General features: G+C 46.3%; 1 protein-coding gene across 3 annotated transcripts; it reads right to left on the bottom strand.

Moving 5' to 3' along the window:
• Nucleotides 1-1376: 1376 nt before the first annotated feature.
• Nucleotides 1377-15552, bottom strand: Vps11 (VPS11 core subunit of CORVET and HOPS complexes). 3 transcript variants are annotated; one of them, XM_032909877.1, is made up of 16 exons: nt 15330-15552; nt 13499-13647; nt 13274-13409; nt 12613-12776; nt 11637-11884; nt 9799-10000; nt 9289-9440; nt 8521-8707; nt 7986-8132; nt 7681-7869; nt 7415-7576; nt 6781-6920; nt 6493-6695; nt 6233-6404; nt 2080-2302; nt 1377-1866 (listed from the first exon to the last, which is right to left on the bottom strand). In XM_032909877.1, the coding sequence occupies exons 1-16, from the start codon at nt 15514-15516 to the stop codon at nt 1702-1704; spliced, it is 2826 nt and encodes a 941-aa protein (XP_032765768.1). In that variant the 5' UTR covers nt 15517-15552; the 3' UTR covers nt 1377-1701. The 3 variants fall into 3 exon arrangements, with proteins under 3 accessions (XP_032765768.1, XP_032765770.1, XP_032765769.1); XM_032909879.1 differs by lacking the exon at nt 15330-15552 and adding an exon at nt 15139-15288 and having other exon boundaries at nt 13499-13663; XM_032909878.1 differs by lacking the exons at nt 11637-11884; nt 12613-12776; nt 13274-13409; nt 13499-13647; nt 15330-15552 and having other exon boundaries at nt 1394-1866; nt 9866-9943.
• Between the last annotated feature and the right edge of the window lie 757 nt (nt 15553-16309).

Below are 16309 nucleotides of genomic sequence, written 5' to 3' on the forward strand. Positions count from 1 at the left end.
GTCACATGCCCACCCTATCTCATGTCACACACACACACTAAACAAATTTAGAGTCAGTCTCAGGCTATCTGATCCAGTCTGTAACTGGCCTTGAGGAAACTGACTCAAGAGAACTGTCCCAAGTTTAAGGCTAGCCAGGGCTATGTAGAGAGGCTTTCTAAACACAAAGGGAATCCACCAAACCTAGAAAACAACACTGCTTAAGTCAGAGCCCACTGACTTTTTTCTGTTGCGACAGGGTCTCACTGCATGGTCCCTGGCTGGCCTGTAACTCAGATCTGCCTGCCTCTGCCTCCTCAGTGCTGAATGTACCACCATGCCTGGCTCATGTTACTTTAACAATTTCATGGGAGCAATTTACTGACAGGGACCCAAATAAGCATAGTAATATAACCTTTAACCCGACAACTTTAAAAGGGGGAAAATGTTTAAACAAAAGATCTTTTCTCCTGCTTATCTGATACGGAATACAGCGAGATACCAACCTGACTAGGTCCAAGGCTATCTGCTTTCTGTTTGAGTATTTTAAAACATATTATCATGTGTGCATGTGCCTGTATGTGTATGTAGGTAAAAAGCCAACTTGAGGGAGACCTTTTACCATGTGGCCCTAAGGGATGAAACTCAAGTCCTAAGGCTGGAAAAGCGATCTACCTGCTAAGTCATCTCTCAGGCGCTCAGCAGCTCAGTGAGAACTATGTATTGAGGCCACCTTTAAGCCCTGACTCTCCTGTCTCCACCTCAGAAGGGTCCCAGGCATGGGAGGAGGGTCATCCAATTTCTGCATGACTGAGCAAGAGCTGTTTTGCATGTCTTGCTCCTGGATGTACTTGCTGTTCAGTCACATTTTTGTTTTGAGGCAAGGTCTTAAGTAGCCAGACAAATAGCCCAGCCTGGCCTGGAGCTTGCTCTGTAGCGAGGCTGTTCCTAATTTGTGATCCTCCTGCCTCAGTTTCTTGTTTACCAGTGTATGCCACCACTTCAGTGGGCCTTTTGAAGAGGTTGTCCAGAAGGCAGCTAGTATATAGCTTAGTGATGCACCTGCCCTGTGTGCTAAGATGATGAAGTTCTTCAGTGAGTTTAACTTTCCCAGATGTCACAGGCCCCAACCCACTACTGAGGTGCTGTGGAGCCAACCAGACAGGAAGAGCACAGGTGGGGAAATAGAACTCAGGATCTTCTTAGATATTAGTCACCTGAGGGCTAGGTGTGATGACATATGCTTTTAATCCCAGACTTAGGAGACAGAAGCAGGAGGATCTTGGCCAGTTTGAGGCCAGCCTGATCTACATAATGAGTTATAAGCCGGCCAGGGATACACAATGAGATTCTGTCTCAAAAACAGAAGAGAGAACACCTGCAAAGTCTCCATAAAGTATTTTCAACCCTCATGTTATTATTATACTCTTTTATTTATAGGCTCTGGGAGCAAGGACCCAAGCACAGCCTGGTGCCCTTGAACAGAGGATAAAGCAGCTATTGTCCACAGAGAGGTTGCCGAGGTGCCCTCCTCACTGGTGTGGAATAATCTATATTGCTGGTCAGCAGGAGGGATAGCAGGCTGGCAAAGGGAGGCAGGAAAAGCAGATCCCCTTCTTAAGTGTCGAGGTCTGGAACTGTGGTCATATCTGCTACCGGATGTCCCTCAGGCCCGTCCGTGTTTAGAGCCCAGGGTTGCAGGCTTTCCCAGGGGCTGCTTAATTACGTTCCCCTCCTGGAGTGCATCAGCAGGTCCCGCTGTAGCCCAGCCTCCAGGCTGGGGGTCAGTCTGGCTGTAGGGGGGTCGGTCAGCAGAGTCAGCTTGTTGAAAACCCCTCGGCCAAAGTAGTCCGCAATCACGGAGAAGCTGTCATTCGAGCACTTGAGCTAGAAGGAACAAAGAGTCAGAGCTACAGCCCACACTTGCTAACTGAAAAGGGAACAAATCCTCTGGCACTCCATGGACCCTGTGGCACTGATGGTGGCGCACATGATGAGATTAATTCAGGTTCTCAAGAGTATTTCCTGTGCTCTAAACTACTTCTGTCCCTCTCCAAACCACACACCCTGGCCCGCCCCTTTTAACCTGCTCATGCCCACCTGATGCTGGAATTGATCATGGAGATCTCGTTTCTGTTCCTGGGCCCGGATCATATCCATCACCTTCCGATTCTCAGGGAGGCAGGTGGGGCAGTCAGCATCACTTTCTGAGTAGCTCTCAAAGCAGTGTTGGTGGAAGGAGTGGCCACACAGGAAGTGGACTGAAGGCAGCTCCAAGGCACTGTTACAGATGCTGCACTTGGTCTTCTGGAAAATCTTTGGACTACAGGCAGGAGACAAACAGTGGCAAATAATGAGGGCAGGGACAAGCACCCAGTAGAGGAAGAAACAGGATGTACATGGTCCCTATGGAGGACACAGAAACCCTGCCTGTTCTTACCACCCAAAGGGAGTCAAAGAGGTACAAAAGCTCCAACCTGGAGCAAAGTGTTCTCAGAGCAAGTCATCCAGGAGGATAAATTGCCCTCTTCCAGTTTTCAAACTGCCACCAAATCCTTTTAAAGGAGCCTTTCCTGCCCACTGAATCTAAAATTGTGGCAGATGTTTGCAGTAAGAGGAGGAGATGCGTGGGGTTGGGGATTTAGCTCAGTGGTAGAGCGCTTGCCTAGGAAGCGCAAAGCCCTGGGTTCGGTCCCCAGCTCCGAAAAAAAGAATCAAAAAAAAAAAAAAAAGAGGAGGAGATGCGGACCTAATTTAGTAGCAGAGTGTTTGCTTAGTGAGGCCCAGGACCTGCACTCAATCTTCAGTATCATGGCATTCACATCTGCCCCGCCCCACCCCAGACAAACACACGTACACACGCATACACACTATTTTGTTCTCCCTTTGTTATTATTTTTTAAAGCTATCCATACCTGGCTTTATTTTTATTATATACATACATACATACATACATATATATATATATATATATATATATATATACACACACACACACACATACATACATATATATACATATATGCATACATATATGCACACACACACACATATATACATATATATACACATATATACACATATATACATATACATACATATACATACATACATACATACATACATACATACATATATATATATATATATATATATAATGAGTGTTTTTTCTATATATGCATGTGCACCACAGAAGGTCAGGGGAGGATGCTGGCTCCCTTGGAACTGAAGTTGTAAATGTTGAGAGCCACCATGTGGGTGCTGTGAATCAAACCCAAGTCCTATGCAGCAATAACAAGCTTAACCACTGAGCCATCTTCTAGCTCCTCCTGCCACTTTTAATTTTTAACATTTCTTTTTCCAATTGTGTGCACATGAGTTCCAGTGGAGTTAGACATGGTTGAGTACCTGACATGAGTGCTGGGAATTGAACTAGATCGTTCAGTAAGAATAGGACATGCTCTTAATCACTGAGCCATCTCTCTAGTCCTCTTCTTTTTCTACATTTATTTTCCAAGAATTTACAACTATCTCAAACACTGTAACCATCGACCTATTTGTTTTCTAGATTTCTTTTATGTGTATGTACATGCCTGAGTGTGTATGTGTGCACCACTAGAGTACAGATGCCTGTAGAGGTCAGAAAACATCAAAATTCCTGGAGTTGGGACTGGAGAGATGGCTCAGTGGTTAAGAGCACTGACTGCTCTTCCAGAGGTCCTGAGTTCAATTCCCAGCAACCACATGGTGGCTCACAACCATCTGTAATGGAATCTGATGCCCTCTTCTGGTATGTCTGAAGACAGCTACAGTGTGTGTGTGTGTGTGTGTGTGTGTGTGTGTGTGTGTGTGTGTGTGTGTGTGTAAAATAAATCTTAAAAAATAGTCCTTGAATTACAGACAGTTGTGAGGCATCTGATGTGCGTGCTGGGAACTGAACCCAGGTCCCCAGCAAGCACGGCAAGCACTCTTAACTGCTGAGCCATCTCTGTAGCCACAAACCTGCCTATCTCAAGGACATCAGGTCCAAGAAGACAGGGCTACTTGTCTGTGTTATTCATGAAAGGCATTGGACATTACAGTAAAGGCTAAGTGGAGTAAGAAATCATTTCATAATAATTTTTTACAATGTAATGGGCAGAACAGACAGAATACCTTATCGCTGGGCATGATAGTGAATGCCTCTGATCCCAGCACTTTAGGAAGATTAAGGAGTGCAAGGCTAGCTTCAGCTACACGAGAATGTCTCAAACAAACAAAGCAAACGCCTCAAGACTGAGCACTTGAGAATAATCTCCACTACTGATACTTTTGTCCAAGTGTGACGGCTTGTTTCTGCAATCCTAGCACTTAGGGGGAGGAAGCGGAAAGATTGCTTTGAGTTGAGCGCAAGGTCAGCCCAGGAGGCAGGGTAAGACTGTCTCAAAAATAACCGGGGTTGGGGATTTAGCTCAGTGGTAGAGCGCTTGCCTAGCAAGCGCAAGGCCCTGGGTTCGGTCCCCTGCTCCGAAAAAAAGAAAAGAAAAAAAAAAAATAATAACCAAGATGTGGGCTGGAGAGATGGCTCGGAGGATAAGAGCACTGGCTGCTGCTCTTCTAGAGGACTGGGGTTCAATTCCCAGCACCCACAACATAGCACCTGTCTGTTAACTCCAGTTCTAGGACCCAACATCCTCACCCAGCCATATATGCAGGCAAAACACCAAAGCACATAAAGTAAAATGAAAAACCAAAACCCAAACAAAACCTGGTAGAACAGGCCTGTAACCACAGCTATTGAGAAGGCTGAGGCAGTGGAATCATTTGTTCCTGATCAGCCTGGCCTACACATGCCTCTAAGAGAAGGCTGAGTACCTCAGTGCTGCTTGTGCTAGCCTGGTATCTGAGTCTGAGCCCTGGACTCCATGTGGAAAAGTAGGGCGTGATAATGCATTCCTGTGACTGCAGCACTCCTAGAGGTGGAAACTTGGGGTCAGGTTTGCAGCATGGCAGAAATAAAACTCTACCTCAACTAGGCGAGAATTACTGAAAGCAGTCCTCTGACTTCCACATGGCCCTGTAGCATACATGCAGCCACACTTGCACACACAAAACAAAAATTGTTTTTAAAGGAGTGCTGAAGATACAGCTTAGTGGCATGGTGTTTGCCTAGTACTTAAGTGGCTCTGGGTTCGATCTCCAGAACTGCAAATACAAACTGAAACATAATGACTTATGGGGCTGGGAAGATGGCTCTGCAGCTAAGAGCACGTGCCATTGCAGTGGGCCTCAGTTCAATTCCCAACTCACGTACTCTAATACCTGGGGATCCGATGCCTTTGTCATCCAGGAACCTGTACTCAAGTACACATACTTGCACAAAGACAAACACACATGTATACATCATTTAAACACAAATAAATACATTAATTAACTTGCAAGAGTGTAATAGGGCTGAGGCATGGGTCACTGCTTAAGCACATATATTCCTTTTGAAGAGAACCTGAGCTCACTTCTGAGTTCTACATTAAGGGGCTTACAACTACCTGTAACTGTAGTTCCAAGAGATCCAACATCCCTCTGGCCTCTTATACAAGCATAAACACACTCGTGCACACATAAACAAACACACTAAAATCTTTAAACACTAAGATTTATGGCTGGCCATGTGGCACATGCCTTTAATCCCAGCACTCAGGAAGCCGAAGCAGGTGGATCTCTGTGTGTTCTAGGCCAGTCCAGTTTACACAGGGAGGTCCAGGACAACTATGGCTATATAGACTGACCCTATCTCAAACAAAACAAAATAAAAACCAAACAGGAGTATATATAATTATCTTTTTTTTTTTTAAAGACTTGACTAAAACATCTTCAGAGGGATGGAGGTGTATAGTTTCAGTGGTAGAGTAGGTGCCTCCTAGCCTTCCCAATGCTATGACCTTTTAAGCGAGGTCAGGTTGTGGTGACCCCAAACCATAAAATTACTTTTGTTGCTACTTCATAACTGCAATTTTGCTTCTGTTATGAATCATAATGTAAGTATCTGATATGCAGAATATCTTATATGCGACCACAAAGGAGTCACAACCCACAGGGTGAGAACCAATGCCTGAGATTAATCCTTGATGAAGGGAAGAGGGGAAAAAGGAAGAACAAAGGAAGAAATAAAGTGGGCGCTCCAACACACTTAAACCCTCTGAGAAAGCATACAGCAGCACACTGTGACAGCCAACGTCAGCCCCTGCCTCACTCCCACACATTCCCGAGTGGCTACCTCGCCTTGAGCTCTTGGATTTCCTGGCGGATGCGAGTGGTCTCCTCTCTGTACCGCCGCACCCGAAGCTCATCCTGTGCAATCTGCTGGCTCTGTTTCTGCAGTTTTTGGACCAGGTAATCTCGGATGATGGACAGGGTAGCTGTGGAGTTGTGTGCCAGCGTCTGTACCACTGAGATTGGGAGCCAAGAGGGAAGAATGAATCAGGCAGCAGCAGCTATGCAGAGTCCCTGGGTGCGGCAGCCTGTCCTCACACATACCCAGGAGAGGCGGCATCAGGCTCTTGTTCTCGATGTGTCTAAGCACGGCTGCCACATACTCCTTGCAGTCTTCCTCCTTGCGGGCGAAGTAGCTGAGGGCCTGCTCCCATAGGGAGGGCTCCTGCTCCCCATGGCGCTCACACACAGCAATCACCTGCCTATACTGCTCGTGCTGCATGTGGTAATGCATGATCTGCTGGAACCTGGCCAGGAACAGCACACACCTCATGGGTTATCCTGGAAAACTCACCCAAACCTTCCTTTCCTCTGAGGGTCCCCCAAACTCACAGCTTCCCCTGCTCATAGAGGTAAAGGACCCCATCCTGGAAGTCATGCATCTGGCACAGGACCAATGCCTTGTCAAACACATCACAGAATCGGCCACTCTTCAGCAGGGAGATGGCCTCTGCATGAAGTTTCTCCTTGGCCTGTTGGAGAAAGTGGTTGGGCTGTAAGTCATCAGACCGCACGAGGTCTTTTACACAAGTAGATTAAATGTCTCTCTCAATCCAATTTCCCATGAGTAAAACCCATTTGGCCCCAGAGATAAGGTATTACTCTCTCCATCAGTGATTCTCAACCTGTGGGTCTAAACCCCTTAGGAAAACCTCTCCCAAAACATTGACATTATAATTCATAACGGTAGCAAAATTACAGTCATAAAGTACCAAGGAAAACAGTTTCACAGCTGGGGTCCCCACAACATGAGGAACTGTATTAAAGGGTCGCAGCATTAGGAAAGTTGAGAACCTGCTCTAAGTAAAGCAACGAAAGGCAGCCACAAAGCTGGAGAGCAGGCACGAAAGGAACTAACTTTTCTTTATTCACCGCTAGGGAAGGGACCCAAGGCCTCACACATGTTAGACCAGGGAGTACCCAGCTCTCTTCTGTCCAGTGCCTCCATGGCTCTGGTCAGGGTTACCTGTGGATCCTTCTCATGGGCCCAGTTCTGCAGCCGTAGCTCCAAGAGTGTGTCATAGATGCCCTGGGGTGAGTCTGGCTGCACTTCGCTCATGTGCTCCAGGAAGGCTTTCAGCTCTCTTGGGTTGTTTGCAAAGATGGGGATGAACTCCTCGGAGTTGGCCTAGGACAAAGGGAAGAAAGAAGCACAGTGGCTAAGTACGGTGGCTCAGTACTCACAGGCCTCTAAGGTGATCTCTGCTACTCAAACTGTGTCCCTGGTCTCACCCGGCAGCTTGGAGCCTCCCGATCGCCTCGGCCTTCCAGACTGGGCCGATAGTCAGTACAGAGGCCTTTCAGCAACTGGGTTGTCTGCTCTGGTATGTGGTGCATGAGGATCTTGCCATAGCGTTTCATGTTACTCTCTGCCTGCTCAAAAGGCAGCTTGCCGATATACCGAAGGGCTTCCTGATAGTTCTGTGGAAAGGTGAAAGGTGAAGCAGTGCCCCTATCTCGCCCACCGGGAATGTATCTTTATTATTCAAAGAATGTCCTCAAAGTGGTATTCTGCCCGAAGCCAGAACTACACCCACCTTAATGTCCTCTAGCTGGATCTTTAAGTACCACTCATGATGTGCGTGGTTCTCAGCCAGATAAAGGGCATGGGAGTAGTAGCCAGCCTGCCGGAGGACCTTGATGGCTGTCTCCACATCAAAGTGGACTTCACTCTCGCTCTTCGTCTGCAATGACATTGAACAGAATCATCTGCACGGCTACAGAAGAGAGAATCAACAGGCATCTGACATCACAGCAATTACATCCTGGGCTTTGAAAACATGCTAGCCAGCCTCTTACAACTTCTGCTTGAAGACCCTCTGTCTCTATCATTAGGAAGCTATTTCTACAGACTCAGGGCTTCCTTAATGGCACTTCCTGGGCTTCAGTGCCATGGAATGCTCTAGACAGTAGGAGCAGCTACTCTTCTTTATAGAGGAGAGAGCACTGGTTTCAAAATAAAGCTGGCCCTCTGCTTTCCTATGTCCTGTTGAAGAACAGCAAGTCCTAGTAAAGCCACTTCAGGCTCAGTGAAGCCTACTAGGAATCACCCCATCCCACAGCACCCTTCACCTTGATGAATTCCTCCAGCTTCGAGCTGTCCTTGAGCTTGGTATAGCAGTTCAGGAGCAGGGTGGTGTGATCGGCATTAGCCAGAGATTGCCGATGCAGAGTTTGTAGGTAGGCAGTCAAGTTGTGGATGCGTTGGGCATCTAGAAATTTACGGATCACATAGGATGGCTCCAACTTCCCAATGGTTCTAGGGAAACATCATCAGGATTAAGGTATTTTGTCAAGTGAGCTGCACAGGGGTCACTGCAGGCCTGTTAAGTGTGTCCTGTGAAGCCCACGTCTAACAAAGTCAGTGTGGTGTCAGTGACACTGGACCTACAGTAAACCACACTGTGTGAGGCCCACAACTCCGGCTCTTTTGTTCCTGCTGTTTTTGAGGCAAGGTCTCATTAGATAGCCAAGGCTGGCTTAGGAAATGTTATCTAAACCAGGCTGGCCTTGAATTCACAGAGATCTACCTGCCGTCTGCCTCCCCAGTACTAGAATTAAAGGCTTGTGACACCATCCCAGGTCTTGTGTTTTAAGATAGGCTCACTGTATAGCACACCCTAATCTTAAGTCCCACTCCCGCGTCAGTCCTGGGACCACAGGTACGAATCCCCAGTTCTCCTCTCCCTGGCAGCACCACAGTTTCCACAAGAAAGTGAACATTTCCTGATGAAATACAATACCCCCCCACCCACCTCTGCCCTCCCCTCTGGCATGGGCTTCTGGCTGCCTGCTCTGCATCCAGAGCACATCTGCACCCCACAGCACATCCAGACTAACCGGATATACTGCTGAACAGCCCCATCATGGTTGCCCTTGCTGTAGAGATGGTCTCCATACTGCATGAAGATTTGAGCTAGCCCGTCGCTGTCCAGATGCTGACTCTTAGCCAGGTTAATTGCCATCTCAAAGAGATTCTTCTTAAACAGCATCTAGAAGAGAGGTTAGAGCGTTGGTAGAAATGGTCCTGAGAGCACACCCTCCCACAATAGACACAGTAGACAGTCCTGGAGTTCTAATCTGCCTACAGTCTAGACAAAGACCTCTAGATAACCCCAAGACCAACACCAATCGCCTCACCTACAAGGTTTACAAGGTCTGTAAACAAGGAGGGTTGGCCTAGCTCCCAGCCATTACTTCCCTCCAAAGCCACATCTTAGACCTAAGGAAACTGAGGAACGCTGTGTGTGACCAAAGGAAAGAGAAGTCACTGGGCCCAGGTGACCTAAGAGACCCCTTCCTGAAGCTACTTCTAGATGCTTATGCCAGCTGAGAACCTGGTGGCCTTGCCTCCAGTTTGGTCTGTGTGTCCTTCTCCTGCAATGCGTGGACCCGCCCATCCCTCGTCAGCACGTACAGGGAGCCCCACTCAGCGAGCACATCCACTACATCCTCAAAAACAGCGCTGTAGGCTATGAACTTGTTGCACAGGTCATAGATGTTGAGAATTTGCTTGTCAGAGTTCTGTGAGTCCCTGCTGGTAAACTCCGACCTGCACGGGAAACAAAAGCACCCACTGTTTAGATCACCCGTCTCAGTTCCCTGTGGTTCCTTCCCATGATAAACAACTTCGGTGCTGCCCCATTCCATTTAGAACAAATCACCTCATTGGCCCCTCCAGCAGCTCATCTCATACATGCAGAATTGTGCTGACAGCTGTGGAAAAGAACACATAATCCTGGTCTTACCCTTTAGTATCCTATCATGAATCCTAGCCAACAGAGTAGAAATTAAGCATTCAGACGTCCATGCACTTAACAAAAAATCGCCCATCGCCTGGTAAGTTAGACAATGTGCTGAGTGAAAACAATCCAAGAGTGGCTGGGAGAGGGCTGGGTGATGAAAGTGCTTGCTTTGTGGGCATGAGGATCTCAGTTCAATCCTTAGAACCCACATTTAAAACAAAAGCAAAACATCAAACAACCCAGGTACAGGGGTTGGAGAGATGGCTCAGCAGTTAAGAACACTTAGCACTCATTTCAGAGGACCCCAGTTCAGTTCCCAGAACCCACATCAGGTGACTCACAATCACCTGTAACTCTAAGGGATCAGATGCCTGTGCCCTCCAGAGCACCTGCACTCATGTTCACAAAATCCACACACATAATCCATAAAGATAAAAAAATAAAATAAGACAATAGGTACAACGGTATATACTTGGGCCAGGGAAGTGGGTACAGGCAGATCCTGGGGTCTCAATAGTTGCTGATCTGCAGGCCGGCCTAGTCTACTTGGTGAGGTCCAGGCCAGTCAGAGACTGTCTCCAAAACAAACCAAGTGGATATCACCTGAGGTTGTCCTCTGACTTCCACACACACATGGCCATACATGCACATGCACATACATGAACATTATACACAACCAAACCAACAGGAAGTGCTCTCACTATGCATAAGACCTGCCAGTCCCTTTGTAGTGCTCTGGAAAACAGCAAACAAGAAAACCCATGCCATATACTTCGTAGCATCTTGCGATTCCTCTGACACTCAATCCTTTCTGGTTCTACCTAACTTACTTTCACCAAACAGTAAAAAAGTCTAATCCCAGGTCAGATTCCCTAAAGCATTCAACATTCACTGAGTATTTTTACAACAGATGTCTAGAACAAAAACACATTTTCCTGGATGGGGAGGTGGCTCAGTGGTTAAAAGCACTGTCTATTCTTCCAGAGGTTCTTGAGTTCAATTCCCAGCAACCACATGGTGGCTAATGACCATTTATAAGTGATCTGATGGCTTCTTCTGGCATACAGTTATACATAAGACAGAGCACTCGTATACATAAGATAAATAACTTAAAAAACAACAACGGGGTTGGGGATTTAGCTCAGTGGTAGAGCGCTTGCCTAGCAAGCTTAAGGCCCTGGGTTCGGGTCCCCAGCTAAAAAAAAAAAAAAAAAAAAAAAAAAAAAAAAAAACAAAAAAAAAACAAAACAAAACAAAAAAAAAAAAACCAACAACAACAACAACACATTTTCCAGTAAAAATAGCTAACGAAATCTAGGTAGAAGAACAATGTACATAAAATTCAAGTGACAGACTAGCTGAATCCAGGCTTTGGATTTTAAAAAACAATAGTTCTGGGGAACAAGTCAGTCCTCTCCTTTTCCCTTTTCCCTGGAGTCTTACTTGGGAGAGACCTTCCGGTCACGGGAGACAATGACAAGGTAGCCTCTAAACCAGTGGGCGATGAGCTTATGGCCCTCAAAGGCAAAGCAGGGCCCGCGTTCATCCGGCTGGTAAAGGTAGACACACTCATCTCCAGCGACAATGAACTGCAGGTCCTGAGAAGGGTCGCTGAGGGCTGAACAGCGCAGGCCACAACCATGGGTGTCCAACTCCACGCGAGGGTAGTCCTTTCCTGAAACTATGTAGGACTGTCAAAGGGAAGACGAAGTTAGCAGGTCCCTCTGAAGAGGCGGCTCCCAAGCATGCACGCCGACATCCCATCCCTTCCTGACTCCCACTGTTTCCCCACTTAGCATCTGTTCTCTCCTCGGCAGCTCGCATCCTCCATCCCTATCACCTCTCCATTAGATGAATGGACTGGGGGCCATATTCTCCTTCTTTTTATACTATCAGAAGCTCTCCACAGAATCCTGCAAGTTAGGAACTGCCATGGTTCTTTGCTGGTTATTAAAATTGTGTTCCTAGGTTGGGGAGGCAGTTCGCACCAGTGTGACCACAGTAAACACACATCCGGGTTTGATCCTTCGTGCCAAACACTTTCTAAAGGCAGTTCACAACCACCCGTAACTCCAGGAACTACCAGGAACCAGAGAGTGAAAGCTCTTGTCTAACTGTGCCTAACAGGTAGAATCACATTATGCTATTACAAGCACAGAGTTATTTTCCTAAGTCTACCTCTTAGTCTCCTATATGAAGAAATAAAATATTAGACTGGGCAGATGACTCAAAGTTCTATGCTTAAAAATTTAAGACTCGGGGTTGGGGATTTAGCTCAGTGGTAAAGCGCTTGCTTAGGAAGCGCAAGGCCCTGCATTCGGTCCCCAGCTCCGAAAAAAAGAACTAAAAAAAAAAAAAATTTAAGACTCTCCAACCTCTCAGAGCTGTTGGTTCCCCTTGAGCAAGACCTTAATCACACCTGAACATTTTCAGTTGTCACGACAAACAAGTGAGTGGTCTTTCCTGCCTGGCGAAAAGCCAGTCCAGTAACAGGATAGCTGCCCTTGTGCAAAATCTGGGTCTTGCTGTGCCTGTCCCGGGTAATGTCTCCCTTGTTCAGAGTGACACTGCCATCCGTGAAGCCTGGAAAACAGCAAACAGTGACCTGCAAAGACCACTTCAAAGAAAATGTACTTAAAAATCTAGGAATGGGGGCTGGAGAAGGTTCAGTGGTTAAAAGCCCTGGCTGCTTTTCCAGAGAACCCAGATTCAGGTCCCAGCACCCACATGGCAGCTCACAACTGTCTGCTGTTCCAGTTCTGGGGGACCTAATGCCATCACCTAGACATACATTTAAACAAAACACCAATGTACATAAAATAAAAACAAGTCATTAAAAAAAAAAACAAAACCTAGGAACGGGCTGGAGAGATGGCTCAGAGGTTAAGAGCACTGACTGCTCTTCCAGAGGTCCTGAGTTCAATTCCCAGCAACCACATGGTGGCTCACAACCATCTGTAATGGGATCCGATGCCCTCTTCTGGTGTGTCTGAAGACAGCTACAGTGCACTCATATATAATAAACAAATCTTAAAAAAAAAAAAAACTAGGAATGAGAGTTTTCCCTTCTTTCTGCATACCAATGGCCATGAAGTTGAGATTCTCATGGACGGTCAAACAAGACACGACAGTTGGCTCTGTCCCTGGGATGGCAGGGAGGATCCGAGTGCAGAGTGGATTGCCACCATCTCTCTTCTCCAGGTTCCAGATCTTTACCTGGAGAAGCCCACAGATGTGGGAGAGTTAGTCTCCTTCCAACCAAAAACCACTCCTAGGCATCTGGATCTTTCTTTTCTGGGACTTACCAGGGGGTTAATGCCCTCTTCATCCTCACCAACTGATGCCAGAATATTGTGCTGCTTCAGCTGATACAAGTGTGTCACCCGTAGCTTGTAGGCCTGGAACCCTGTAAGCTGTAGAGAACGTGGCAAGAACCAGATCTGGCCTTCCATATGTGCAGGGGAGTCAAGGTGCCTCTTTTCCAAGGAATGTCATGTCCCTCCCCCACCTCTTATCTAAGGCTGCGTTTTCTATGCTTTAATAGTACGACAAAGAGTTAAAATATCTTAGAAGCCAGGGCTGGAGACATAACATAACTGACACTTAGCACATACAAGGCCCTGGGTTAAGTATCTAGCACTATATATAACTGGGTACAGTGGCACATGTCTGTAATCTTAGAACTCCAGAGAGGTAGAGAGAGATAAGAAATCATCCTTGGCTATAGACGAGCTAAATGAGATCTTGTGTTAAAAATTAAAAAAAAAAAAAAAAAGAGGGCTGGAGAGATGGCTCAGCGGTTAAGAGCACTGTCTGCTCTTCCAGAGGTCTGAGTTCAATTCCCAGCAACCACATGGTGGCTTACAACCATCTATAATCAGGTCTGGTGCCCTCTTCTGACCTGCAGGCACATACACGCAGGCAGAAAGCTGTATGATGTATATATATACATAATAAATAAATAAATAAATAAAATTAGAAAAAGAAAGAAGGAAATGAAACACACCCATGTACTTATCTTAAAAGAGATTACATTTACATAATTTCAATTGCAGGGTACTATTGTAGCTATTCTGTTTTAGTATTATTGTTGCTAACTTCTTATTGTGCTTAATTTAGAAATTAAAGGTATGATCAATCTGTGTTGCCAGCAACTTAGCTGTTTTTAATTTACAACGCTACAAAAGCAACAAGCAGTGGAAATCCTACTTTGAAGGGCTGAGGGGCAGAGCACGTGAGAAGAAGGCATACTTGAGAAGGTACCAGCCTTTCCTGGATTGGTAATATGGGTAAGATCTCTCTGTGAGGATAGCCCTTAATCCCAGTGATCTGCAAACACAGACAGGAGATGTCTGTTCAAGGCCAACACATTGAGACCTGGTCCATATTCTCTTGTGATGCTGGGCACGTTTCGCTTCCAGTCAGCAATGGAACCAGATGGGAACATTGATATAGTACAGTATACTCTGTTGCTATTTACAGTGGTAGACTAGGCATGATAAATGCATTTTTGGCTTGTTATTACTTTCCATTTATGATGGAGCCGCCTGAGTATAACCCCATCGTTCAGTGAGGAATGTCTCTATAGGAAAGAGTAGCACCTATGTAGTTTGTAACTACCGGAGGCTTCAGACCTTGCCTGGGGTCTGACTGTACTAACACCAGAATCTAGAGAACCACGAACATGCACATAACCTCTTAAACATAACATGCACATAACCTCTTAAACATTCCAAGCGCTTTCCCATATATCTCATGAACAAAGCAAACACACTCCTTGTCCCATTTATCTCCTCACCTACATTAGACAGGGACAGTAACACCTCTCACACATACATCTTTTAAAGGTAAGTTGCATCTATTTGCAAGTGGACTGATCTTAACCATGTCAAACTGGCACTGACAACGTTTTTATAGTAAAGGAAACTGAAGCCGAGAGTTAGATGACTTGCCCAGGATTGCTCAGTTGACAAGTTAAAATATGAACTTCCTTCTTTCTCCCATCAGACCACAAGAAAGACATCTGGGCTCGCATCTAAGTGCGAGTACGCGAAGCGCCTTTGACAGATTCCATTCCAGCTGTAGGAACTCGTCGGGCGTCCGCTGAGGAAAACGCCAACTCCAAAGGAAGGATATCTCCAAAGACCAGGCTCCCGCGGCCTGAGTCGCAGACAGTAATGCCAGGAGGAAGGCAAAGGAACTTGGAAGCAGTGGGTCCCGAGGTCGGTGCGGCCCCGGGAGTGGCCCCATCATTACCCAGCGGTTCCTTCACCAACTCCTTCTCGAAGAAAACGAATCGCCGCCACTGCAGGTAGGCCGCCATCTTGACGAGGGCCCACGCCTCCGGAAGCAAGATCACGTGAACCTCAAGGCGAATCACGTGAGTGCCATGTAAGGGAGCATGCGCACAAGAGGGGGTGGCACTTGCTTGGTGGCTCTTCAATGCTTTGTTATGACTGCCAGGGCGCGAACCGAGGCCGGCGTGCCCTCCGCAGCGAGAAGGTGTCTCAAAATTAAAATACTCTGTTCGATGTCGCTGTGCAGAGAATAATGTTTTGGGAGACTATCTAATGCATCAGCTTTTTCTTTTTTTCTTTTTTTTTTTTTTCCGGAGCTGGGGACCGAACCCAGGGCCTTGCGATTGCTAGGCAAACACTACCACTGAGCTAAATCCCCAACCCGCATCAGCTTTTTAATGGTGCAAAATAAAGCTGAAATTTAATGCCACCGTTTTAGAAGTGGTTTATAGACTGTCCAATCAAATTCAAAGCTTTTTATGTTATTTTATTATTTTTTTTTTTTTGGTTTTTTTTTTTTTTTTTTTGGAGCTGGGGGCCAAACCCCGGGCCTTTTTCTTGCTAGGCAAGCGCCCTACCACTGAGCTAAATCCCCAACCCCTCAAAGCTTTTTAGATGTATAAAACTTTATAAATATCAAGAAGCAACTAGATGATAGTATGTAATCTCTGTGAAGATCCCAATACTAAATACACCACTGTATACCAGTCAGCTTACTCTAACAACGTTTTGGGGGTTTTTGTTTGCGGTGGCAGTTGGGGGAGGGGGCAGACAAATCAATAAAACGTTCAGGCACTGATGGCTCTTAATGAAGGATGT

The sequence above is a fragment of the Rattus rattus genome, chromosome 8 (genome assembly GCF_011064425.1).
Source record: "Rattus rattus isolate New Zealand chromosome 8, Rrattus_CSIRO_v1, whole genome shotgun sequence".
Classification (NCBI taxonomy): Eukaryota; Metazoa; Chordata; class Mammalia; order Rodentia; family Muridae; genus Rattus; species Rattus rattus.

Bases quoted from the DNA above. Each gene is read 5' to 3' on its own strand.
- Vps11 (XM_032909877.1), bottom strand. From the start codon at position 15,516: ATGGCGGCCTACCTGCAGTGGCGGCGATTCGTTTTCTTCGAGAAGGAG. The intron at 10,001-11,636 runs GTAAGACTCCAG...TTTCCCGTGCAG, and splicing joins GACCGGAAGGTCTCTCCCAA to GTCGGAGTTTACCAGCAGGG. The intron at 2,303-6,232 runs GTAGCCACTCGG...TCCTGCCTGTAG, and splicing joins ATCCAAGAGCTCAAGGCGAG to TCCAAAGATTTTCCAGAAGA.